General features: G+C 38.2%; 1 protein-coding gene across 6 annotated transcripts in view; it reads right to left on the minus strand.

The window, feature by feature from the left end:
* Positions 1 to 27,640, minus strand: part of LOC150079291 (intermembrane lipid transfer protein VPS13D-like) — a 1,618,665-nt gene that overhangs the window by 472,123 nt on the left and 1,118,902 nt on the right. For all 6 annotated transcript variants that reach the window (XM_090383928.1, XM_090383929.1, XM_090383926.1 and 3 more), the window contains one exon: positions 15,818 to 15,943. In XM_090383928.1, the coding sequence (XP_090240054.1) occupies positions 15,818 to 15,943 (126 nt within the window). The remainder of the gene's footprint in view (positions 1 to 15,817; positions 15,944 to 27,640) is intronic.

The following is a 27,640-nucleotide window of genomic DNA, read 5'->3' on the forward strand; positions in this document are numbered from 1 at the left end:
TTGCGAGATATAAGACAAGACTAAGTTTTAGAAGGATTGAAATCAACTAAGTTGTCTTTGCCCCCACTGGAGAATTATCTGGAGATCGGCATTTAAGGAATTGGTAATAGATATTCGAGAAGTTGAAGCTGATTGAGCAGGACAAGGTTTCTCAAAATGGAAAGTGGAATGCAATGTGCTATCATCGGCAAAACTATGGATTCCAGTCAGTGGAAGAAGGTCATTAATATACAAGAGGAAGAGAGTGGGGAAAATAACTGAACCTTGGGGGACACCAGCATTAGTGAAGAAGTTAGAAGACAGAGAGCCATCTACCATCACCCTCAGTCAGCGATCAGAGAGAAAACTAGATAACCAATTACAAAAAAAAAGCATTGGCAAATCATAAGATGGAAGCTTGTTTAGAGGACCTTTATGCCAAACACGATCAAAAGCCTTTGAAATGTCAAGAGCAACTGCTTGTGTTTCACTGAACTTTTCCATTGAATTTGTCCATAAATGAATAACATAAGCCAGAATATCACCAGTGGATCGACACTGCCGTTATCCATACTGGCGAACATAGATCAGATGGGAAGTTTCTAAGTAGTTTAAGAGTTGGCAGTTAATTGATTTCTCCATTACTTTAGAAAGAGTAGAAGTAATTGCAATGGGACGATAATTGGATGGAAGGGATTTGTCACACATTTTAAGAACTGGCTGGGTATGAGCAAATTTCCAAGCAGAAGGAAAATCGCCTTTGGAATAACAAAGTGGAAAAAGGCAGCAAAGAACAGGAGTAAGTTCAGGAGAACAGGTTTGGAGAACAAGTAGAGAAATACCATCGGGACCTGGAGCTTTCTTAGCATCATGATTCAGCATTCGTCAATGCAGAATACGGCATTTTTAAATTACACTATCTTGCCTAAGAGGAAGGCAGAAAAGCAAAAAGTTCTAACGTGGAATTGCTTTGACTCTGCAGAGAAGTCAATGGCAGGTCTCTTGTGAAACAGAGCTACACAGTGCTTCTTACCATCTTTTTGATATTACTGTATTGGAATATAATATCAGAGGGGATGAGGAAATTAAGCACCGAATTGGCATTCTAATAGGTTATATGAGGTTTTGAAGAACAGGGCTGATATTCTTAAAAGAATAAAATAGTGATCCATCAATTACTCAATTGCCAGTGTAATGCTGGACAATACATTCAAGCATCAGACAATATAATGACACTGTAGAAGACATACTATGGCTTTGCTGCAACACCCATTTGGCAAACTGAACTGGGTACAGTCTGTCCTCGTATAGCACGATAGTTGCGTTCCTAGAAACCCTCGTGCAATGCGAAATCGTGCAATATAAACAACAGGCCCTATGGGAAAAGTAGAGTTAGGTGCCGACCACCCAAGATTGACCACACATTTGGAACCAAAACATTACCAAACAATAAATAATCGGGTAATTTTAATCGTTATAAAATACGTTAAGTACTGTATTTTATAACGATTAAAATACGTAATATAATATTACGTATAATATAATATAATATTATAATAAAGTATTATAATAATATAATATTATAATAAAGTATTTTTAGTATTTTTTAATACTAAAAAAGTATTTTTTACGAATAAAATACGTATTTTATTCGTAAAAAATTTATTATATTAAATAAAATAGTCGTAATAAAATACTTACGTATTTTATAATACGTAAGTATAAATTATAATACGTAAGTCGTAATAAAATATTGCTAATGCTTTTGCTTCTATCGTAAGCAAACTTGCTTTTTGTTTGATTTTCTATCCAAAGAGATGACAGCCGTTCCATCTCTTCCAATTCTTGTGTCTTAATCTAATGGATTTTAATTACACTTTGAGTTGTTCCCGCTATGAAAGTTGTTTTTATTTTCTCTGCATTCTTTGTAATTCTCGGCGTTGCCTGATTTAGGTCTATAGCACGTGCAATATCACATGTCCTTTCATTTCGCTCAAAGCGTTTCACAATTTCATATTTTTTCTCTATCGACAGAAGCGGACCTTACGGGGGAAACCACGGTGGGCCGGAGGCCGGTGTGATTTTGACCATAAACCGTAGTATGAGGCCACTATAAATTTTCCCGGTTAAGAATTTTTGATCCAGTCCGCCTCTGTTTATCGATATTGCTTTTTTTTTTTCTCTGAATCTGCAGTGTCTTAACCAGAACGGTTCCTTTTCACACCTTTTAAGTATTTTACTCATTTTTAGGGAATAAAGCGCAATTACAAAACGAGGAGGCACGCTTGATACACAGAAACAAAGCTGCGCGCGTGTAGCAACTGAATAAACAACACCGTAAAGGCCGAGATACACTATTAACACCTCACATTTTACTAAAGCACATTTCTGGGAGTTACTACCATAAAACAATAAAAACAATTTCCAGTTGCGTTTCTGCTAGTGAAATCTGTTATAAACTGGTAGTAAACTCCATCTAATTGCATTTGCTATTATATCGATAACTGGAATTGTGTTGGTTTTTACGTTATTATGGTGAAATGTGTTTCCCCTTCACTGATATAAAACACATAAATACATTTTCAGAATCTTCTTCATTCCTACGTGTTGCGTTCAGTTGGGGCGATTCCGCGTTCGACTGCCATTTCTTGTAAACACAAAGGCGAATCGTGTATAAGCGAATTCTGTTCGTGTAATATAAGATAACGTCCCCCTATTTATAAATCGTGTATGATCGAATTCGTGTAATGTAAACACGTGTTATACGAGGACCGACTGTACTCTAACCTGAGGTGCCTCCATAGCCGGGTGGGCAGGAGCAGCAGTGCATAGCACATGCTTCTTGATTAGACCGGGGTTCGAGCCCGTGACCACCAAACACGGAGAATGTGGAAAGGTCAGGGAATAACCACCGCATATCCCCAGAGCAATATGGCCATAGTTGCTAATGCTCCTAAAAATCAAATAACAACGACAACAACTCTAACCCGGTTCTTTTTAAAACTTCATCCCCAGGCAGGGGAGGGAGGAGACGGGTCTCTGTCTCCTCCCTTCCCTGCCTCCCCCATACTTCGCCTGGTGGGGCTCGTCCCCACTGACCTCTTTGGGGATGCCTACTCTATCATCGCCATCCTACATGTTTCCCCCCCTGTCTCCAGTCTCCCCCACTCTATCAAAAAATTCAACCGCCTTCTCATAAACCTCGTTTGGCCTATCCAAATTCTAGTGTCCCCCCCCTTTTTAGGCCTGCCTCCTCGTGGCAAAGTGTGGGCAACGGTGGTTCCCAATAGGGCCCCAATGGCTAAATGTTCAGAGAAACAACAGAACATAACACTACACAACAAACCACTCCCCACACACAAATCTCTGGCCTCCACAGAGTTCTGTGTCACTTACAAAGAACACAACGATGCTTGTTTTTTGGTTTTTAGGAGCATTAGCAACTAAGGCCATATTGCTCTGGGGATATGCGGTGGTCATTCCCTGACCTTTCCACATCCTCCATTTTTGGCAGTCACGGGCTCGAACCCCGGTCTAATCAAGAGGTGTGTGCTACGCACTGCTGCTCCTGCCCACTTGGCTACAGAGGCGCCAAAGAACACAACATGGAGATTGGGAAAACCCCTGGTGCCACCAGACAACTAACACACTTTACACTAAATACAATGACACCCTACACAGAATATTACACAAGTAGTTATTGGTGGTGACTCACAGCAGCATAGTAAGCATTGACATCAACAGAAAAGTGTAACTCTATTTACTTTATTTCTTAGAGAATATGGCATTTCTAAATTAATTAATTTATATTAAAATTACACTATCTGCCTCAGAGGAGGAAAGAAAAGCAAAAAGTTCTATCAGTGGAAATGCTTTGACTCAGCAGAGAATTCAATGGCAGTTCTCTTGTGAAACAGAGCTATACAGTGGTGCGCTTCTTACCATCTTTTTGATGGCAGTAATAGTGCTAGAAAAGTAATAGTGCAATTGCTAGAAAAATTCCTGTATATCACTGGCAAGACACCATGAGCTGCGTCTTGCAGACCATCTGCACTGCTCAGAAAACTTTATATCTGCCTGCACAATAACCCCTAGGTCCTTTTCATTCTCTACCACTGTCATTGTAGTCCCACACAGTTGATACGTTACTCTGTTGTTACTGCTTCCATATGCAGTACTATACATTTATCAATTAAACTTCAGTTTCCACCTCTCAGCCCATCTGCTCAACTTTTATAGATCCTGTTGCAGCAGCATACTGTCATTAGTGTCATTAACAACCCTGCCGACCTTTGTATCGTCTGCAAACTTGAACATTCAGCCTGATATACCATCAACAATATCATTAATAAATAGACAAAACAACAATGGACCCAACACTGAACCCTGAGGGACTCCATTAATAACGTTAGTTTACGATGAGCAGTGTCCATTGATTACCACTCTCTGTCTTCTCCCACTCAACCATCCCTTTATCCATAGCAGCAATTTGCCTCCAATGCTAAAATGCTCCAATTTGTGCAGCAAATTGGAGAAGTGTTCCAAGCAGTCTTCCATATGCAATGGTATCAAAAGCCTTTCTAAGATTCAAATATATGATATAAAAATTATTCTTTGCATTCAGTTCCTTTGTGACCACATCATTGTATCCAATCAAATTGGTCAGTCAAGACTTCCCCCTTAATAAAACAATGCCCTGTCCGAGTTATAACTAAAGTCTTCTCTAGATGATCCAGCAGTACTTCTCTAACCAGCGCCTCCATTAATTTCTCTGGAACAGAAGTTAAACTAACAGGTCTGTAATTACTTGTGTTGCCCTTTGATCCTCCTTTGTGAATTGGGGTCACATTTGCACATCTCCAGTCTATGGGTACCTCCTCCCCTGAGTGCAAGGAAGCTCTTATAATTATGGCTAAGGGTTTGCTTATTTCCTTTGTTGTCTCTTTTAATACAACTGGATAGATACCATCCAGCCCAGGTGTCTTTCTTATGTTTATTTTCTACAATTTCTCCTCCACTTTGCTCTCAGTTATTACGAAATCATCTAGCTCACTACCAGAGTTTAATTCACCTCTGGCATTCCTCATCCCCCCCCCCCCCCGATTAACTCCTCATGTGTGAATGTAGAGGCAAAATACTCATTTAGTTTGTTAGCTACCTGAGCTATCTTTTAATTGGCTATCAATTGCCAATTCACATCAATAGTAAAGTATAGCACTATTTACACTATTTCTTAGAACATATGGCATTTTTAAATTAATTAATTTAAATTAAAATTACACTATCTTGCTTCAGAGGAGGGCAGAAAAGCAAAAGTTCAAACAGTGGAAATGCTTTGACTCAGCAGAGAAGTAAATTTCAGTTCTCTTGTGAAACAGAGCTACACACAGTGTGCCTCTTACCATCTTTTTGATATAACTGTATTGGAATATAATATTAGGGGGATGTATTTGTGGACATCATCATGATGATGATGTCCACAAATACAGCTAGGCCTTGCATAACGCGAGTTCGATTAACACGATATTCAGTTAACGCTATTTGAAAAATTATACCACTTTTCACTTTACACGATGCAAATTTCCAGTTAACGCGATCTTTTTTTTTTTATGCGATAGTTGAAAAAGATTTGAATTGAGCGTTAAGCTTACTGTGAGTCGTACGGTAAATAAACAAATGTTTGCCTGCTGCCCGCCTCGGTGTGTTCCATCAACCATCGGAAGAAGACGTGTTTGTCTCCGGCTAATAAAGTCAATGCAGACTTGCATTTAAAAATTCAAATTTTTAAATGAGCCAGATGAAAATGTTACCGCAAAGGAGATAACGGTAAAAGAATTAGATGAAATCTTTAGTATCACATAGAACCTTAAACAAAAAGTTTGATGTTCTCTGCGATATTTATTTTGCCAGGGCCCAGAGAAGATTGTTGTCGGCTATCGGAAATTGACTGATGAAAAGAGAAAGTCAACACGGTCAAATATTTCCGCAATAGTAATTTCTTCATTGTGTATTTTATGTCAGAGGTTCCCAAAGTTTCTCGGTTCACGGCGCCTTTAATGTCTCAGTAATTTTTTCAAGGTGCACCCAGACCAAAAGAAATACCTAACAGTTTCATTTAGTAGTTAGGTCCAAACAACTTAATGAGAAATGCTGAAACTGTGAACTACCTCGAGCTAGTAGTTCGCGCAGTGTCCGACAGATGTCGAGTATCGCTGTTTCCCTCGAAAAATTAAAATATTCCGTGGTGCACAGCTTAAGAACCGCTGTTTTATGCAATAAACATTTAATTACATAATTATTTTCATTATCTTTTACATTAAATACAGTTAAATAGTTATTTAAAAGGTATTTTTAAAATTCTTTATGGCCATTCCAGAAGGTCAAGGACCAATTATAATTTTTCCTATTGGTTATTATATTTGATTAACGCATTTCCGTTTTGTGCGATGCGCTCGCGGGATGAATTAATCATGTTAATCGAGGCCCACCTGTATTCTGTTTGGGATATTGCAATACCTGGAACAGAATACCCTGAACAGAACTGATAATTGGTACCAAAACTGTTCCGTGTTATGTGAAACTGTGCTGACTGAGGTATAATTATAATGGGTTTTAATTGACTGGGTACCAGAGAAACAGTCTATAAACAAATTATAATAAATCTATAAACAATTTGCACTTGATAGTCCATTAATAGGATTTGAAAAAAAAATAATGCAAAAAAAATTATTAATGAAAAGGTTACATCTTGAGAGAAGAGAAAATAGCTTTATTGTTTATTGAGGTATTCCAATAATGAAGTATGGCGAAGTCGTGTCTACTTTTTCTCGGTGTACAAGTCTTTGTAGCATTGAATCCCATCTTGTAAAATTTGTTGTACCTTGATGGTACATTCAACAGTCAAATCTCCATTCATAATCGCTTTGCAGGTCAACCCCCAGAAAAACTTTCTCCAATTCTTCTGTTGAAAATTATTTTGGTGCCACTTTAGTGTTATCCACATCAGAAATCTTTTCCTCTTCTTCATATGCAGCTTGCTCATCAATTTCAAGGAGAGTTGCAACATCTAAGTCATTTGCATGAGAGTCAATGCAGTCATGTACATTGGCAGTGCACAAAGTTTAGAATCCCAAGTCTGTTCCGATCTTCACAATGACTTCAGTTATTGTATGAACTTGAGAATCAAAAAAAATTTGCCAAATGGGCAAAACATGCTACCAAACAAAACACATGTTGTTGGCAGATTTCCAGCGAAGATGCAGATATTTTTGATCGTATTTAAAGGGATAAAAAATAAATTGTAAAATGAAAAGTAGTAGTAGTAGAGGCAGGTGATGCAAGAAAGCAAGTGTATTATGTAGAATCGGTCAAAAAAAAAAATACAAAACAATTCCCTCTAAATGTCCAGTTCCTCCTTAAATTTATTTAACCTATCAACTTTCACAACAACAGATGCAAGTTTGTTCCAGCAATTAAACACTCGCTGCCTAAGACAAATTTCCGCACATCTATTCTACATCTGTCTTTCCTCAATTTGAATTTATGCACCCTTAGGTTCGTAATTCTGAACAAGTGGAAGAATCCCATCAGAATTCAGCGTGCTCAACCCATTTAAGGCCTTATACACCTCAATGAGATCATCTCACAGATGTCTAGACTCCAGCCGCTGCAATTTGCAGAACTTAAGCCTCTCTTGGTAAGAGAATCCCTTCATTCCCCTCACCAATCTTGTTGCCCTTCTCTGTACACGCTCAGGCAAATCTACATCCTTCCTAAAATGAGGCCTCCAGACCTGTACGCAGCACTCAAGGCATGGCCTGACCATAGCCTTATACAGAGGGACAGTCACCTCCTTTTTCCTGCTAGCAAAATTCCTGTATATCATCGACAAAGCCTCATGACCCGCCCTGGCATCCTGTCTGCACTGCCCAGAAAATTTCATATCTGACTGCACAATTACTCCCAGGTCTTTTCCATTTTCTACTACCTTAAGTTTAGTACCACACAGTTGTTACATTCCTCTGGGGTTACTTCTACCCATATGTAGTACTTTGCATTTGTCAATGTTAAACTTCAGTTGCCACTTCTCAGCCCATCTGCCAAAATTTTCTAGATCCTGTTGCAGTAGCACACTGCCATTACTGCCAACCTTTGTATCATCTGCAAACTTCGACACTAAGCTTGATATACCTTCATCAATATCATCGATAAATATGTAAAACAACAGTGGACCCAACACCGAACCCTGTGGGACTCCACTAATAACATTATTCCACGAAGAGCAGTACCCATTAATTACAACCCTCTGTCTTCTCCCACTCAACCATCCTTTTATCCATTGTAGCAAATTACCCTTAATACTATTCTGCTCCAATTTGTACAGTAGTCTTCCATGTACAACAGTGTCAAAAGTTTTCCTGAAATCCAAGTATATGATATCAAAATTATTTTTTGCATCCAGTTCCTTTGTAACCACATCTATGTCATCTCATCAGGATGGAATTAAGAATACTGAACACTGTTCCATGTTGCCGCTGACTGCCTGAGGGGAGCTATTGGCACATGTGCATGTCAGACATTAGAGTTGGCACCTTTTCCTTTTTCCTTTGGGTTGTTGGCGCATCAGCTTCTGTGGCCATAATGCACCTCCCAAGGTTTTTTGCAGTACTTTGATCCAAGCCAGAGGCGGGATTCGAACCCGCGACCTTTGGGTTGCCTGGCAGGCACTTTACCCACACGGCTAGCCCGGTCGGCAGAGTTGGCATCGCAGCATATATGTATGCATACCTAAGCTTGGACAATGCAGCATATATGTAGAGAATGTGTCTAGGCTATTGAATGAGTTTTAATATGTACAGTAAATTTTTGACTGTAACTTAACTGAAAACCGTGTTATAGTGAAACCCATACTGTTTGATGCTGTGCTAAGCAAGGTATTGCTGTATATTTAAAATGGATAGATAGAATAGAATCAAGGTGTGATTGCCAGAGGCAAGAGCTTAATAAAGTTCAAGAGCAGCTATCATATTTTAAGGGCACAAAAAGTAATATTGTGTATTGGTACTAATGATATTAAGAGTAAGAGATCAGAGGACTTACTTAAAAAGTACAAGTTAATTTTGAGAAAATCTCAGGACTAAGGATTAAATTTGAAAGTGTCTGTAATTGTTGTTATTGGATTTAACGACACAAGGGCAACTGAAACCAAACCAAGCATGTTCATAGTTTATTTCCAACAGCATATAACAGTAAATGTTAAATTATATGCTTCTTTCCATACAGCCAATTAGTTTCAAATAGAGCAAGCTACTATATGGTACTATATTTCATCATTTCCTAGAAAATGAGATAAATCTGTGCAATGTGCAACGTGAAGAGTAATTGAAAAGGATTTCAGCAGATGGTTGAATACACGGGAGAATCTACAAGTAAATGAATGGTTTGGACGTTCACTCTGACTGGATGAGAACTGGGGTAGGTCTTCTCCCAATAATAGAAACAGACAAGTATGATGAGTGTGCCCAATTGTTAGTCTTTCCATCAGCACTTACTCTCATCTGTTTCATAAGGTTTAATGTCCAAGTTTGCAGATGATACAAAGATTGGCAGGGTTGTTAACGACAGTAAAGACAGTATGATACTCCAACTGGATCTAGATAAGTTCGGAAAATGGACTGAGAAGTGGCAACTGAAGTTTAACATTGACAAATGCAAAGTACTGCATATGGGTAGCAACAACCGAAGAGAAACATACCAACTGTGTGGTACTACACTCAGGGAAGAGGAAAGTGAAAAAGACTTGGGGGTAATTGTGCAGTCAAATATGAATTTTGCTGAACAGTGCAGACGGGCTGCCAAGGCAGGTCATGGAGTCTTGTCAATAATATATAGGAATTTTGCTAGCAGGGACAGAGATGTGATTATCCCGTTGTACAAGGTGATGGTCAGGCCACACCTAGAGTACTGTGTTCAGGTCTGGAGACTCATTTTAGGAAGGGTGTAGAGTTGCTAGAACGAGTACAAAGAAGGGCAACAAGACTGGTGAGGAAAACAGAGGGATGGTCTTATGAAGAAAGGCTTAAGTTCTGCAAATTGCAGAGCCTGGAGAGTGGGCACCTGCGAGGTGATCTGATTGAGGTGTATAAGGCCTTGAATGCTGATGGGATTCTTTCTCTTGCTCAGATTAAGAACCTGAGGGCACAGATTCAAATTGAGGAACGACAGTTGTAGAATAGATGTGTGGAAATTTGCCTTTAGCCAGCGGGTAGCTTGATTGGTGGAACATACATCTTTTGTTGTGGAGGTTTACAGCCTAAATAAATTTAAGGCTGAGCTGCTGGACAGGCATTTGGAACAAATGAAGGGGTGAAATGGGACGGGTTTTTTTTTTTTTTTTTTTGCTAATGCTACATAAGCTTGCTTTCCTGCATCGTATGCCTCTATTAATGCTAATGCTAAAAGTTATATAGCAGCTATCATATTTTAAGGCACAAAAGGCAATATTGTGTATTGGTACTAAAGATATTAAGAGATCAGAGGACTTACTTAAAAAGTACAGGTTAATTTTGAGAAAAACTCACGACTAAGGATTAAATTTGTAAATTAAGTAATGGTTGTTATTGGGTTAAACAATACAAGGCCAACTGAGACCAAACCATGCCTGTTCATAGTTTATTCCAACAGCATATTATAGTAAATGTTAAATTATATGCTTCCTTCTATACAGGCCAATTAGTTTCAAATAGAGCAAGCCTTGTACTATATTTCATCTTTCCTAGAAAATGAGATAAATCTGTGCAATATGCAACCTGGAGAGTGATTGAAAATGATTTGAGAAGGTGGTTGAATACACAGGAGAATCCACTGGTAAATGAACGGATTGTACATTCACTCCGACTGGATGAGCACTGGGGTAGGTCTTCTCCCAATAATAGAAACAGACTAGTATGATGGGTGTACCCAATTGTCAGTCTTTCCATTAGCACTTACTCTCATCTGTTTCATAAGAAGCTAGAGAGTCACAGCTTTGGATTTTGCTTTATCTGATAAAGTTTGTTTGTTATTACTTTTCCAGATCTGTAAGCAGTTGTTGACAGGCGTTGTGAATGATAGGCTTATAGTGTGAATGATAGGCTTAACCCAAGGATGTTATGAGAGAGAGTGAGTTAAGGATGTTAAGCAGCATGGTCAGCACTTTCATTTCCTTGGAATGCCAGAATGGCTCAGAATCCAGCAAAATTTCACTGGCAGATTGGGCTCTGTTGCAGAAGAGTAACTGAAAGTGAATGCATTTAAAGGTAGGGTGAGATGAGAAATTCTTCCTTATAGCTCAGACTGCACTGAGAGAGAGTATATTTTTATTATTAGTGACATATGATGCCAGAAGGCAAGCTTATACAACATCAGAAAAAAAAAAAAAAAAGCCAACATCACATGTCCACACCATTAAATAATTTGTTTAGTTCTTACTTCCACAACACTACACGGAAGTCTGTTTCAATAGTCAACAACCTACTGGATAAGTTAAATCTCCTCACATCTATCCTATAACCATCCTTAACTCAATTTAAATTTATGCCCCCTCATGTGTGTAGTCTGAGCAAGAGGAAAAATGCCATCAGTGTCAAGCTTGCTCAATCCATTCCAAGCCTTAATAACCTCAAACATCACTTTGCAGGGCTCTATTCTCAAAGATGCTATATTATATTATCACGGGCAAGATAGAAAGATCAATAATCTTAAGTGCTAACTTGATATGTATAGTTCTGCAGTGAAGACACTGCATACTAATGGTATTGAGAATATAACTGTAAGTGAAGGAAAATCTGATGCAGCACCTACCAAGCTGTTTTTGATCTGTCAAGTATATATATTTTACAGACATGGGAATTCAGAGTAGCAAGAAATGAGTGCAACTGCCTAATATTGCAGTGGAGTATAACATTCTTCCTCCCCTGGAAAAAATGTATATCAATTAGAGGTAGAAATCTACATCCACGGTGGAACAGTTGTGTCCTGAAAAATATTACTTAAATTGATTCCAAGTCTGAATAAGCTCTTTAAACCTCAGTGAGACAAGCTAATTTTCATGTGTCTTACTATCACAGAAAGAATCCCACTGAGCATTATAAAGATACTCCCAACTCGGATGCAATGGAAGACTCTGGATCTTAGCAGTGTAAAGAAGCAGTAATGTTTTTCTACGAAGGTGAAATGGGGGATTGTCTACTTCACTATAAAAAAACTTTGGATCAGAGAAGTCCTGAAAGCCTCCAGTGCAGTCCTCAGAGCACTGTACTGGGTGACATTTAGCCATTGTAAAGTACTGTTCCCGGAAGAGTGATATAGTGGACAACCATAATCTAGGCATGAACAGATTTCTGTAAAGATGCAGTAAGGTATATGAGCTCTCCATGACATGGACAAGTCTGATCAAAGTATATTCAAATGATTTAGATAAGCAGGTTTTCAATGGGTGATGTGAGCTTGGAAATTCAGCTCACTGCTAATATCAGTCCAAGAAATCTAATGACAGTAACAAGTGGGACTGGAATATTGCTTATTTGCAGTTAAAGATCAGGATGGAGAGCTGGCTACTTGAAAATGTGAGTGGAAGGCATTTCCCTTTTGATGGTCGATAACTGATCGGTGAAGTCCAGGATTCTATTTTGGTTATGGCTAGTTGGGCTGCCATTTGATGGTGTTTATACTTCGAGACTGACAGGAAATGGTAAGTTTGTCCACATACACATAAACTTCATCAGATTTTGGGATATCTCATGTCATGTTTCTAATCTGAATTGTGAACGGTGTTGAACAAAGTATTGATACCTTGTGCTTCCTCCAGAATGCAAAATGTAGAAAGTACATTTTTATATTGGACATTAAAAGAATGCAGGCACAGGAAATTTTTTAATAATTTCAGGCCAATGGCCCCTTAACTCTAAATGGTAAAGATTCATAATAATACCATGATGCAAGGTAGTGTGAAATGCCTTTTCAAGATCTAGGATGACCATGATTAGATGTTAACAAAGGCATCTGAAAGCCATACTGATGATCTTGGCAGGAGATTCTGTAACTCCCGGATCCGAGTGAGCTGTGTACAAACAATCCTTTTGAAACTTTTACTCACACAGCTCATAACAGATAGTGACCTATAATTTTCAACCAAGGAGGGATCTTTTCTATAGAAAATCAACAGGATACACAAACAAGTTTTCTTTAAATAAATGTTTACAACTAATAAAGTAGCTGTTTCAGCAGAACACAAGGAATGCTATCTGGGCCTGCGACACTATTGGAAAATCAATTTAATGATTCTTTAAGTTTTATTAATGTAAATGGTTTTCTGCACAGGAGTGAGAGTTGCATAAAGAAGTTTTTTTTATACTGCTCTGCACCTGCTTTGATGTGTTTCCTCCTTTCAGCACATTTCAGAAAGGGAGGCATAAGCAGAAATTGTAGAGAATGATTCCACTAATGCATTAACAACTTCTCAGGAGGAAACACATCAAAGCAGGTGCAGAGCAGTATAAATTTACTGCTCTGCACCTGCAATTACAGCAATATTTTTGAAGTATTGGAGAGGTAGTCTAATGAATTTGCCATTTACTGCCTCTCCATTCTTCTCTGGAGGAGCCATGTATTGCATCTTTGGTGATAGCTGTGGCAAAAATAATCTTCAAATCAATTCATTTTACATCTAATTTGTTTTGCTTTAGCTTTAAGTCTTTTATAATCAATTAGGTTACTAGTAGTAAGATACTTGCAGAATTAAACCTGCAATATGGCATCACCTCTACATGCCTGCTGGGAATGGACATATTTCTGGCATTTAAAAAGACAGGATTTGGAATACAAGGCAGAATTCAACAGCTTTTAAGTAATATGGAGAAACTAAAAAATGCCTCAGAATTAAGTATTCAAACAGCAGTAACCTGTGACAGAGTTTTCCAGATAGTTGTTTCTCCTGAATATAGTTTTCTTCACTGTAATAATCAGCTTACAACATTAATGTATATTTGTAAACTGCAATTGGAAAACACTCATATCATAAGCAAAGAGGAACAACCTCTCTTGAGAATTGGTCATTCATTAAATGAGTTGAAAAAATGTGTAATTTGTACCAGATGTCCAATTTTTCTGATAATTATTTTAGAAATAAGAATGGATGGCAAAGATGTAAGTAAATCAAAATTAAAGGAGATGGGGGAAAAAAATAAAATAAAATAAAAAAAATCAGTTTAATATTAATTAGTTTAATATAATTAGTTTAATATTTTTGTGTATCTTGAAAATGCTTGGTAAATTATATAATGAGGAGTTTGGTTAATATGTTTGCATTATATCTTAAATTATTTTTATGAATAAATCCTGTTGTTTTGCTGAAATCAATGTAAGTTTTGAACAGGTTTACAAAAAGATTTGGATGTAGCACTGTATATTTAGCTCATTTTCCATATTATTCTGTGTTGTTACTTAACTGGAAGTTTATAATGAAGGCAAAAATACCGTGGCAGTGAAGTTCACATTTACCTATTTGTGATGACTTTGTTAATTTTTTATTTTATAAGTACTTCATGTATTAGCTTTTCTTTATTTATTTATTTTTTAAGCAGATCTACCAAAGAGAATCATTTTTAACTGTAAATGTCAAAAATGTATTGTGGCTTGTCTGAGTGTGTGAAACCTTAACAACCAATGTGAAAGCACGATACGATCTAATGTTGATTCACCGCACATGCACACTTCCTGCAACAATTCATAAATTTGTGTCAGTATTCGACCACATATCAATTTTGATAAAAGATCTTTTATTTGAAAGATTAAAGTTATGGATTTGGACCTGAAGTTGTTTCAGGTCCAACATCCATTTTTAAAAGCCCCTACACAAACATTCAATTCAGAAACTGTTTCAAGCAGATTACTGCTGAAGTTAAACTTCAATTATTATCCTGATAAATGTCAGTTGCAAAGTATGGAGTGAGAAATACATGTACAAAGCCATAGGATTCCCCTGAGCCAGTTCTGAGTTGGCAGTTAGTTGCTGGCCATGAAAGGTGGGCCAGCTGCATTCCGTGCATTCCATGAGAAGCCCCCAACACTGGTCCGGGCTCAACCAGTCCATCACTAGAGAATTTCACCCAATACTGATGCAGTGCCATACCCACTTCAGAGCCCAGCCCAACCGGCCCAGTCCTCAGAGCCAATCCTTGTCCCAAGGTTATGGATCTATCTTGCTCACTTCCATTACCTACATTATTCTATTGACTAGAGTCTGTTCACCTTGGAGACCTGCTGTAGATATGGATATGATCCAAACAAAAATCACACCCTATCCATCAAATTTTCAAGGGCCAACAGCAGTGTTCTGGACACTGAAGGAGGCATAGTGCATTATGGGGATAACATTCCTATATCCAAACATTGTTAATTATGTGTGCAAAAATATTTACACATACAATAAACAATGCCATGTATATATTCTTCCCCATAAGTTCCATGAGCATTATGATCTGTGCATTTACATTTAGCAATAATATGATATTAGTTCTTGTTTTTTCAGATTGGCCTGAGGTTGAACTTTAGAGGAACCATTATCAGGGCATGATGAGTGAGACATGGACTGGTTTTAAATTATTTTGGAAAAATTTTCCCCAGAAAAATCAAAACTGAAACAAGCAAAATAAATGATTGGCTAGGGTCTACTTATAAAGATTAACTTCTTGTATTCTATTAATGCTTTGTGGTTCCTAATGGAATTTCATTTTTATGTTTTCTAGCAATTCCACATACAAAGAAAAAGGTGAATAAAGGCTCTTTTATTAAAAATTACCTGTCAGTAGTAACAGAAGTTGCAAACCACATCCTGCATCCAGTTTCATTTTTCAAAGAATATGGAATAAACGGTGTACGCCTTTTGTAGCAACCTGGGCTAGCTAACTCAGAATGGCTATATTCCCTATCGTAAATAATGCAAAAATAATAATAAAAATAATTGAATTGTATAAATATATCAAATTATCATAGCATTAAAGAAATTATTGTGAACATAGAGCCATTAAATCTGCATTCAAATATAGTTATTTTATGGATGAAAAAAATAATTAACCAGAGAATTAAAACTTATAAATAAAAGGCATTTTAATTTAACTGTTTTAAATAACAAATATATAAGGGAGGAGCAAGTCCATATTACCAACTACCAGTGCAGCTGTGAAGATCAAAATTACCAAATTTCAATGATATTTTGTGAAATTGATCACAATTTCTAAAAATATAAGAAATTATTAAACTTTCATAAATAAAGGAAATAAAGATATTTAACCAGTCAGTAATGATGTGGGGAAGTTATTCTCAAGTGGGCATAATGGTTTCATATTTCAATGAAGTATAATTTTTCTTTGAGGAATAAATGAACTTTCTTGAGAAGCTGTCAGAAACAGTTAAAAGAAAGTCAGTCACTCATTGCTTATAATTTGAAGTCACACCTTAAGGAAAATGACAATGGAATATAAGAATTAAAATCACTTTATATAAGAATTAAAATCACTTTATATAAGAATTAAAATCACTTAACTAAAAAAAAATTCATATCAAATAAAACTAAATAAAGATTTAAGAGAATATTTTCTCTTAAATAAAGAGAAAATCAAACCTGGGCATACACAAAAATTCAAAAGAGAGATCCATCCCAAGTGAAATAGGAACCATCAAAATTTTCCCATTATACTGAATACAACCACAAGAACAAAAGCACAACTAATTAAAGCTTTAAAAATGTTCACCAAAACATTGAAGAAATTTTCCCTTTGAAGAGGCAAGTGAGTAGATGAATAGTGATCCCAAAATATGACAGCTTTTTTTTTAGGGGGGGGGGACACTTTTTCAAATAGCTACAAAGATGTCTCTATGGTAATTTTAACCACATAGAGAAATTGGAAGAAAAAATGTGCAACTCATCCTAATAGCTGGGGTTACTGAATAATTACATTCAAATTTCCCATGCAGCAATTCTCTGTTACCCCTTTACAGATTTTTCTGAACCTTGGAGGGGACACCTGCCTTAGTTAAGAATTCAGTAAGCAGACAATCACCTAACATCACCTGCAGCAAGCAGTCAGAAGGAAAATCCTACTAACTATCCAACTGCAAAAAAATTGATGGCAATCCATAAGAGCTTGTTTAGAAGACCTTTATGACAAACCTCTTTCCCCATTGGAGAAAATAAGTATCACAGGTCAGTTGGGGAAAGGAAGTCCATGGTGGGTGAGAATAATTCTTTATATGCTGCCTATTGTGGAGAGGAACATTCCAATTCTGTGATATTTCAAGGAGCTGTAGGCCTGCTGGTCGTATTTTACTTGGTTTATTTCTAAAGAGATTGTGATGTTAGTCTGGGGTCAGTGTTAGCTCTATCTTGAGGTAGTGAAACATCATTGCCATTTATATTCAGTATTAATAGATGCAGAGCAGGATATTTATTATACATTTTTCTAATATTTTTCAGATAGTTTGTGTTTTAGTGGACCGAGTAATAGTTGAAGAAAAGCATTTCCATGACTCTCTTTTGCTTGCTCGCTGAATGTGCCTAGCATTGGCTCTGGCATTCTTAAAGTGCACTAGATTAGCAGCAGTAGGGTTTTTTCAAAAATTATTCCAGGCTTTATTTTTCTCTCATTTGGCTTGGTTGCATTCATTGTTCCACCAGGGTTTTGATCTTATTCTATGACTTGTGGACACTTGGTATTGTTGCTTCGGTGGCCTGCGATATTTGGTTTGTTACATAATCAACAGCAGTATTTATTGACATATTTGAGACAGCTGTTTTTTCTAGGATTGCTAGCTGCCTATCTTTTATCCAATCAGCTTTGGCAAAGTTCCATTTGACAGTCTGATTATGACTAGGTGGTGAATTTGATTCTATATGACAGACTATTGGATAGTGGTCACTACCCAGTAGACTATCATGAACAGACCAGTCAAACAGTGGAAAAAGGTCTGGTGAGCATATTGAGAGGTCAACTACCAAGCTTGACTCAGAAGGTAGGTGAAAATAAGTGAGTAATTCAGTATTGTCAAAATAAACTTATCTAGAAGCTTTTTTAATATTTTCCCTCATTTATTCTACTGCCACACAGAGGACTGTGCGTTAAAATCTCCCATGATGCAAAAGGGGTGGGGGAGTGAGCTGGGTTACAACAGTTTCAAGATCAGTGTAAGAAATGTCTTGGTTAGGTGAAAGATATAAGGAAATGATGGTAAAAGATAAACAAAAGGATATTCGAGCAGCTACAGCTTCCAGATTTGTTTGTAGCATTAATGGTCGGGAAAGGATATTGGAGCTGACTACAAATGCAACTCCTCCATGAGCCGAATTGCTTACATGAGAAACTCGATCTTTTCTGTAGATAACTTGATGTTTAAGTGAGGTAGTAACAAAAGCGGTTAAGTTAGTTTCTTGGAGGCAATAGGCAACTGGGTTATACTGGAGAAGGAGATCCTGAATGTCATCAAGGTTGCTGCGATATCCTCTACAGTTCCATCCATTGAAGAAAAATGGGCATTATTTGGGTGAAGTGTGATCCTCAGTTTCTGTCCGAGGGGCTGTTAACTTAGGGTGAACAGATTTTCTTTTCAGGAAGTACGGTCTTCCAGTCTCCATCTCTTTTTCTTCTGGGAAGAGGTCGAGAACGGGTTCTTCATGACCAGTGTTTCATTCCATTTTTATTGGGTCGGTTTTAGTAGAATCATCACTTTTTGAGTACATTGGGTTATTACTAGTATGCAAAACTACTAATAACCCAATAGTAACTGGTGCATTAACAGCCTTCTTTGTTTAAGGTCAACTGCTGAGCTTGACCCAGAAGGTAGATGAAAATAAGTGGTAATCCAGTATTCAGTAGTGTCAAATTAAACTTATCTAGAAGCTTTTCTGATATTTTTCCTCGTTTATCATTTATTCAATCGCCCGAGAGAGGACTATGTGCGTTAAAATCTCCCGTGATGCAGTAGTACGGAAAACAGTGATTGTTGTATTAACAGCCTTGTTTGTATTAGATGGTTTACTAGAAAAGGGCACAGCTTCCAAAATTGAGTGAGCCCAATCTGTCAGTGATCTGTTTGGGGGAAATGTTACCTTAGTTTTTTTTTTTTTTTTTTTTTTTATGAGAACCTCAAACACGAGAGGTATTATAACCTATAGTACTTAGTACCGTGCTTGGGTTGGAGGTTGAGAAGACGAAAGAAGATATTTGTTGATATTGGACTTGAACTTCTGTAGATTGTAATTTTCAGTAAATACGTATGAAGGAAGGGTGTTCCCGAAAACGGCAGTTGAATGAATAAATGAGGAAGATGAAAAGTTGGTTCTGTGGGTTTGAAGTTGGACAGTAAATGGATGTTGGCTGGTGGCGGCACGTGTTCGGACTGTTTTGAAAGAGAGAGCGGGAATTATAGAAGCCAATTCAGAAGAACAGTGCCCATGGAAGTATCTGTAGAAGAGGCATGCAGCAGAAACAGTGCGTCTATGAGAAAGCGAGTGGAGAGACTCTGTTAGAGATGAATCATTAATTAACCTAACTGCCCTCTTCTGAATGGAATCAAGAAGCCTGAGAGAGATTTTGGGGGCACCACCCCAGATGTGGGAACAATATTCCATGGCAGGGCGGATTTGCGATTTATACAGAGTGAGCAGCTGTTTGGGAGAAAAGTAACGCCGAGAGCGAAAGAGAAAACCAAGTTTTTTAGATGCAGAGGAAGCAATATTTGTAATGTGCTTGTGCCAAGAGAGATTAGAAGTCAGGGTAATCCCCAAAAGAGATATATCATTTTGCCTAGAAATCGGAGTGTCACTAAAGATAAGCATAGCAGCAGAAGAATCCTTTTTGCGAGATATAAGACAAGATTGAGTTTTAGAAGGGTTGAAATCAACTAAGTTGTCTTTGCCCCATTGGAGAATTACCTGAAGATCGGCATTTAAGGAATTGGCAGCAGATTTTCGAGAACTTGAAGCTGATTGAGCTGGACAAGGTTTCTCAAAATGGAAAGTTGAATGCAATGTGCTATCATCGGCAAAACTATGGATAGGATTTCCAGTCAATGGGAGAAGGTCATTGATATACAAGAGGAAAAGAGTGGGGGAAAGAACTGAACCTTGGGGGCCACCGGCATTAGTGGAGAAGTTAGAAGACAGAGAGCCATCTACCATCACCCTCAGTGAGCGATCACAGAGAAAACTGTGATCACTCACTGAGGATAACCAATTACTAAAAACAGTTGGCAAACCATAAGATGGAAGCTTGTTTACAAGACCTTTATGCCAAACATGAATAAAAGCCTTTGAGATGTCAAGAGCAACTACTTGTGTTTCACCGAACCTTTCCATTGAATTAGTCCACAAATGGGTAACATAAGCCAGAATATCACCAGTGGATCGAAACTGACGGAATCCATACTAGCGATCGTTGATCAGACGGAAGGTTTCTAGGTAGTTTGAGAGTTGGCGGTTAATTGATTTCTCCATTACTTTAGAAAGAGTAGAAGTAATTGCAATGGGACGATAATTGGATGGGAGGAATTTCTCACCCTTTTTTAGGAACTGGCTGGATATGAGCAAATTTCCAAGCAGAAGGAAAAACACCTTTGGAATAAGAAAGTGAAAAAAGGCGGCAAAGAATAGGAGTAAGTTCAGGAGCACAGGTTTTGAAAACAAGTGGAGAAATACCATCAGGACCTGGAGCTTTCTTAGCATCAAAATTCATCAAAATCCTTCTGATATCCTTTTGACGGAAGACCACAGGAGGCATTGAATGGAGCGTGTTAGGAATGGTGGGAGGTGTTTTACCAAGATCATTAATACATGAGCTCGAAGAAAAATGGGATGCTAGCAGGTCAGCTTTATCCTTGGCTGAAGTGACAACAGAACCATCTGGTTTGGACAGAGGTGGGAGCAGAGATGAGCAAAAGTTGCGGCCAATAGCTTTGGCAAGAGACCAGAATGCTCGGCTACCATTAGGGCAAGAAGCAAGTTTTCTACTCTAAGCCTGTTCAAACTCTAGTTTGGACTGATTAATAATTGCTTTACAATTGTTGCGAGCTTTGGTGTAGGCAGAAAATGAAACTGAAGAATTAGAAACAAGCCAATTATGATATGCAACGTTCTTCTCTTGGACAGCCTTAGCACATTTATTGGAAAACCAAGGTTTAGATAAAGGACGAGATTTTAAAGTGGAGTGTGGGATAAACGATTCCATTCCTGCAAGAATAATTTCACTGACACGATCTGAGCAAACGTTGACATCAGAAGTTTTGAAACAGTAATCAGACCAAGGAAAAGAAGAAAAGAAGTCATGCAGGTCATCCCATTTTGCATTCTTGTAATGCCAAACAATACAAGGTTGGGAATAGCCATAAGATAAAGGTTCCATTGGAGAAGAGACAATCACCAAGTTGTGATCTGAAGTGCCTAAAGGACCTCTCACTTCAACCTTGTACTTAGAAGGGTTGTTCGTGAGAAAAAGATCAAGCGTATTGGCTGTATGATTAGCGGTATTCTTGTAGGTAAATGAACAATCTGTGCTAGGTCATTAGTAATTGCAAAAGCCTCAGCATCTCGACCAGCTGGGTCGGTGTAACTAGAAAACGGAAGCCAGCTGGAGTTGTGAACGGTAAAATCACCAAGGAAAATTACTTCACTGTTAGGAAAGTTGGACTGGAGAAAGTTAAGTTGCAAGGAGAGGAAGTCAAAGAGCTCCAAGTGATTAGTGGAGTTGGGAGAACGGTAGAGACAACAGATGAATTTTACACAATGAGGTAGAGAGATTTTAAGCCAGAGAAGATCAAAGAGAGGAGATTCCAAATTGCCAAGTCTCTGACAGGGAATATCAGAACGGACATATGCACAAGTACCACCATTGAGGCAAAAGGAATCATACAGCAAATAATTTGGACATCTGAGATGAGCAGTAGTTGAATCAACTGATAACTGAGATTCAGTCAGAAAAAGTACATGGGGTTTGGAAGACTGCAAATGGAAATGGACATCGTTGAGATTAGAATTGAGACCACGCATATTTGTGAAATGAATTAGGAAGTCCTTGGGAGGTTTAGATCTTTTCGCAGATAAGCTTGCTCTATTATTTTCACAATTCATGGTGTATTCAATAGTAAGAAAAAGTGGGTGGGACATGCTGTATGAAGTAATGAAATTTTTTGGATATGGCGTACATGTGGTAAGAATACACCCAGATCCTTGACATAACGTGGCCTCGACAATGCTCCCCGCATACACACTACTCGGACTCCCTCCAGTCACTATCTGGCAGAGTAGAGGCAGCAAGATTATACACTAGCTGATCCGGAAGCTTCCTAGAGAGTTACCAATAGGTTCAGTCCGGTGTACTAACTAGCGGCCGGCCTGCGAACACTGTTTTAGAGCTGTACCCTCGAAATGTAAGGAATATTGGATCTCGCCACGACATTCATCATAACCTCAAAAATCATCAATCATACTGCATGATGGAAGAGATAGGGAAGGGTTGGCCGGAACTTAGCTCTAGAGACTAAACATGGGTTCCACCACTTCAGGCCTCCAATAAGCAAAGTGGTGGTATTTCACCGGTTGATGAGAGTCATCTACCACCTAGTACTGCCTGGTAACATAGAGGGGCGGCGTTCCTCCATGTGGTGTGGGCGTCACACCTCGACCCCTGCTTACATTGGTTCACACCTGGGTGGTCACCCACCATGTACTTGTGCATGAAGGTTATACCCAGGATTACTAACAGTCCCACCATCGTGAAGGTGCAAGCAGAGGATTTGGCTGTCATAGACTGTCCGGACTTCGCCGAAATTGGGTCCACTTTGACTTGAGTGTCACCCGAATATCAGTTCCATCAGCGTTTTAGACTCCCAGTTAGCAAGAACAGCTTGTCTGGCATATCCGAGAGAATGTCTGTGACAACCTCAAGGACCAAATATACCCATCGTTGTTATTCTTTGCACAGTGCTGGTTACTATAGTTGGCTTTTGAACTACTTGAGCAAAGGTGGGTTGCGTGTTAAATTTAGCCTGTACCGTTTTTTTTGCTTCTTGCTACGAGATGTTTTTTTCGGCATTGACTCGTTGAATGTTTTTTACCTTTTTCCATAGGGGGAAATCACTGGAGTAGGCAGTATGTGGGCCATTACAATTTGGGCATTTGTGCTGCTCTGCTTTGCAGTCAAAGTGATTGGGCTCAGATGAGTTGCAATTTTCACAAGTGGCTAAACCTCTGCATACGTTTTGGGAATGCCCAAATTTAAAACAGCATGATTTGTTAGGAATGTACAATTTTATCTGACAATTCAGATAGCCTGCTTTGATGGATGTTGGAGGTTTGGGACAGTCAAATGTTAGTCTTATATTCAGAGTTGGAACCTGGGGTAATTGTGCAGGCAGATATGAAGTTCTCTGAGCAGTGCAGATGGGCTGCAAGAGTAGCTCATGGTGTTTTGTCAATGATATACAGGAATTTTTCTAGCAGGGATAATGAGGTGATTATTCCCTTGTATAAGGCAATGGTCAAGCCACACCTTGTATACAGGTCTGGGGGCCTCATTTCAAGAAGGATGTAGAGCTGCTGGAATGCATACAGAGAAGGGCAACAAGATTAGTGAATGGAACAAAGGATTGCTCTTACGAAGAAAGGCTTAAGTTTTGCAAATTACAGTGTCTGGAGACTAGGCACCGGCGAGGTGATCTGATAAAGGTGTATAAAGCCTTGAATGGTTTGAGCATGCTCAATGCCAATGGGAATCTTTCTCTTGCTCAGAATAATCACCTGAGAGGGCATAAATTCAGATTGAGAAAAGACAGATGTAGGACAGATGTGTGGAAATTTGCCTTTAGCCAACGGGTAGTTGGTTGGTGGAACAGACTTCCATCCCTTGTGTGGAAGTTGATAGCCTAAATAAATTTAAGGCTCAGCTGGATAGGTATATCGAACGAACAGAGGGGTGAAATGGAAGTGGGTTTTTTTTTTTTTTTGGCTGATGCTGCATAAGCTTGCTTTCTTGCATCATATGCCTCTACTAATGCTAAAATGCCAAGTACTGCATATGGGTAGAATAACCCCAGAGAAACGTATCAACTGTGTGGTATTACACTTAAGGTGGTAGAAAATAAAAAATACCTGAGAGTAATTGTGCAGTCAGATATGAAGTTTTCTGAGCAATGCAGACAGGCTGCCAGGGCAGGTCATGGGGTTTGTCAATGATATATAGGAATTTTGCTAGCAGGGAAAAGGAGGTGATTGTCCCTCTGTATAAGGCAATGGTCAGGCCACGCCTTGAGTACTGTGTACAGGTCTGGAGGCCTCATTTTAGGAAGGATGTAGTTTTACTTGAGCATGTACAGAGAAGGGCAACAAGATTGGTGAGGGGAATGAAGTGATCTTCTTACCAAGAGAGGCTTAAGTTATGCAAATTGCAGTGGCTGGAGACTAGGCACCTGCGCGGTGATCTGATTGAAGTGTATAAGGTCTTGAATGGGTTCAGCACGCTGAATTCTAATGGGATTCTTCCACTTGTTCAGATTACAAACTTAAGGGGGCATAAATTCAAATTAAAGAAAGACAGTGTAGAATAGATGTGTGGAAATCTGCCTTTGGCCAGCAGGTGGTTAATTGCTCAAACAAACTTCCATCTGTCGTTGTGGAAATTGATAGGTTAAATAAATTTAAAGAGGAACTGGACAAACATTTAGAGGGAATGGTTGTGTGAAATTTTTTTTTTTTTTTTTTTTTTTTTTGGCTGATGCTGCATAAGCTCATACACTGTTTTCTTGCATCGCATGATGCTGCTGCTGCTACTACTACTACTACTGAAAGGACAGAGAGGTGCTGGGGAGGGTGTTATGCTCCTAGTTAAGAAGCTAATAAAATCTAAGGCAGTGCATCTGGATGACATGTGTCAGTTTGGTGTGACATAAGCACCGGGTAATCAAAATTATAAGTTATGTTATTGTTATTTTTGGTTTTTAGGAGCATTAGCAACTAAGGCCATATTGCTCCGGGATATGCGGTGGTCATTCCCTGACCTTTCCGCATCCTCCGTATTTGGTGGTGACGGGCTCGAACCCCGGTCTAATCAAGAAGCGTGTGCTACGCACTGCTGCTCCTTCCCACCTGGCTACGGAGGCGCCTAAAATTATAAGTAGGAATGAGTGTTATAGGCCTAATGACTGTGATGAGTGTAACAAAGATCGGCACAGACGTATAGATATGTTGGAAAAGTTCATACGAGAGGACCAGTAAATCAGAATGTCTTATAATAGGGGAGTTTAGCTTTCTATATTTTGACTGGAACTTATGGATTAGTCACTCACACAGTAGCAGTACTTTTGCTAACTGTTTTCTACCCCAACATGTGAGAATCAAAGAGAGAATCTAATACTCCCGATATTATCAGCAGCGACTGTTCACACATTAGAAATCTGCAAATAAATGATCAAATAGGTGGCAGTGATCCAGTATATGATGTGAGAGATACTTAAAGAAGTAACTATTACTGAGAGCCAAAAAAGGGCTTTTGCTTTTGTAAAAGTGACTACAGTGTACAAGAAACTCAGAGGAACTCCTAACTACAGTGTATAAGAAACTAACTACAGAATCTGCTGATGTTAACAACAGCAAATTCTGAATGCAATAATCACAGATTAAACTGGTTAATAAACTTGATTAATTATTAACTGTGTGGTAATAATCAGTGTAGTGAGAATGAAAAAGAAGTGGGGTTAGTTTTCCAGTCAGATATGAAGTTCTCTTCTCTAAGCAGTAAGGACAGGCTGCCAGGATATCTCATGTAGTTTTGTTAATGATATATACAGAAATTTGAATCAGACTGCAGGAATAAGAAGAAAATTATCCCATTGTATACAGCAATGAGTAGGTCACATCTTAAGTACTGTATACATGTCTGAAGCCATATTTTAGGAAGGGTTTAGATCTTTTGGAACAGTTACAGAAAAAAGACAAGTTTAGTGAGGGGGAACAAAAGGGTTCTCTTACAAGGAAAGACTTTATTTCTGCAAATTCCAGAATATGGATATTAGGTACCTATGAGAAGATCCATTTGAGGCATTTACAGCTTTAATTTAATTTAATGTTAACTCCTTCTTTCCTCTTGCTCAGCCTACACATATATATCTTTTGGGGATTACCCTGACTTCTAATCTCTCTTGGCACAAGCACATTACAAATATTGCTTCCTCTGCATCTAAAAAACTTGGTTTTCTCTTTCGCTCTCGGCGTTACTTTTCTTCCAAACAGCTGCTCACTCTGTATAAATCGCAAATCCGCCCTGCCATGGAATATTGTTCCCACATCTGGGGTGATGCCCCCAAAACCTCTCTCAGGCTTCTTGATTCCATTCAGAAGAGGGCAGTTAGGTTAATTAATGATTCATCTCTAACAGAGTCTCTCCACTCACTTTCTCATAGACGCACTGTTTCTGCTGCATGCCTCTTCTACAGATACTTCCATGGGCACTGTTCTTCTGAATTGGCTTCTATAATTCCTGCTCTCTCTTTCAAAACAGTCCGAACACGTGCCGCCACTAGCCAACATCCATTTACTGTCCAACTTCAAACCCACAGAACCAACTTTTCATCTTCCTCATTTATTCATTCGACTGCCGTTTTCTGGAACAACCTTCCTTCATATGTATTTCCTGAAAATTACAATCTACAGAAGTTCAAGTCCAATGTCAACAAATATCTTCTTTTGTCTTCTTAACCTCAAACCCAAGCACGGTACTAAGTACTATAGGTTCTAATACCTCTCGTGTTTGGGGTTCACATAAAAAAAATAAATAAATAAAATAAAGGGGGATAATTCAAATTGAAAGATAGAAGTAAGATAGATATGGGGAAATTTGCCTGTTTTCTAAATTTGATTTTTGTATTTCACTGTATATGTATTTTTGGAACAATCTTCCATCTGGAGTTGTAGAAGTGGATAGCTTGAATAAATTCAAGGAAGAACTAAACAAACTATTAGAGAAAGGATAAGTGATGTGGGAAATGTCTTTTTCTTTTTTTTTTTGCTGTATAAGCTCTCTTTCTTGCATTGCTTGGCTATTACTAAACACTAATACTAACTAAAATGAGAGAACAAAACCCTAGTCTTTTAACTGCCCTCAAAAAATTACTAGCACAATTGCCAAGACATTAAATTCTTTAATAATGATTACACTACATTATTAGTTTATGGTGTTATTTTGATTTATGCATTATTTAAGATGAAAATCTCTCTTGTGAGTTGCTATGCAGGGGAATGGAGGAAGACAAATTTATGGAGAGCAAAATAATTGAAATAATGAAATAAATAAATAATAATAGAAACAAGAAAGCATCCATTCCTGTAATCATTTACACTTAATACCTTGCTTTCTGTGTGAGTATAGTCAAACATGAAGTGAACATTGGGAAAGGAAAGTGTGGCCACCAGGTTCAACGAACACCAAAATTGAGCCACTAATAGACCAAAAAGTACTATTATCTACACTGTACATAAAGACAGGTATAATAAAACAGTTTGTCCAAGCTCCAAATAAAGAAGGAAATTGTGTCAAGTATGTCTGCACTAAATTACCATTGCATAGATAGAAAAAAAAAAAAA

Source organism: Mastigoproctus giganteus, chromosome 10 (assembly GCF_048544385.1).
Source record: "Mastigoproctus giganteus isolate SK-2022 chromosome 10, ASM4854438v1, whole genome shotgun sequence".
In the NCBI taxonomy this organism is placed as follows: Eukaryota; Metazoa; Arthropoda; class Arachnida; order Uropygi; family Thelyphonidae; genus Mastigoproctus; species Mastigoproctus giganteus.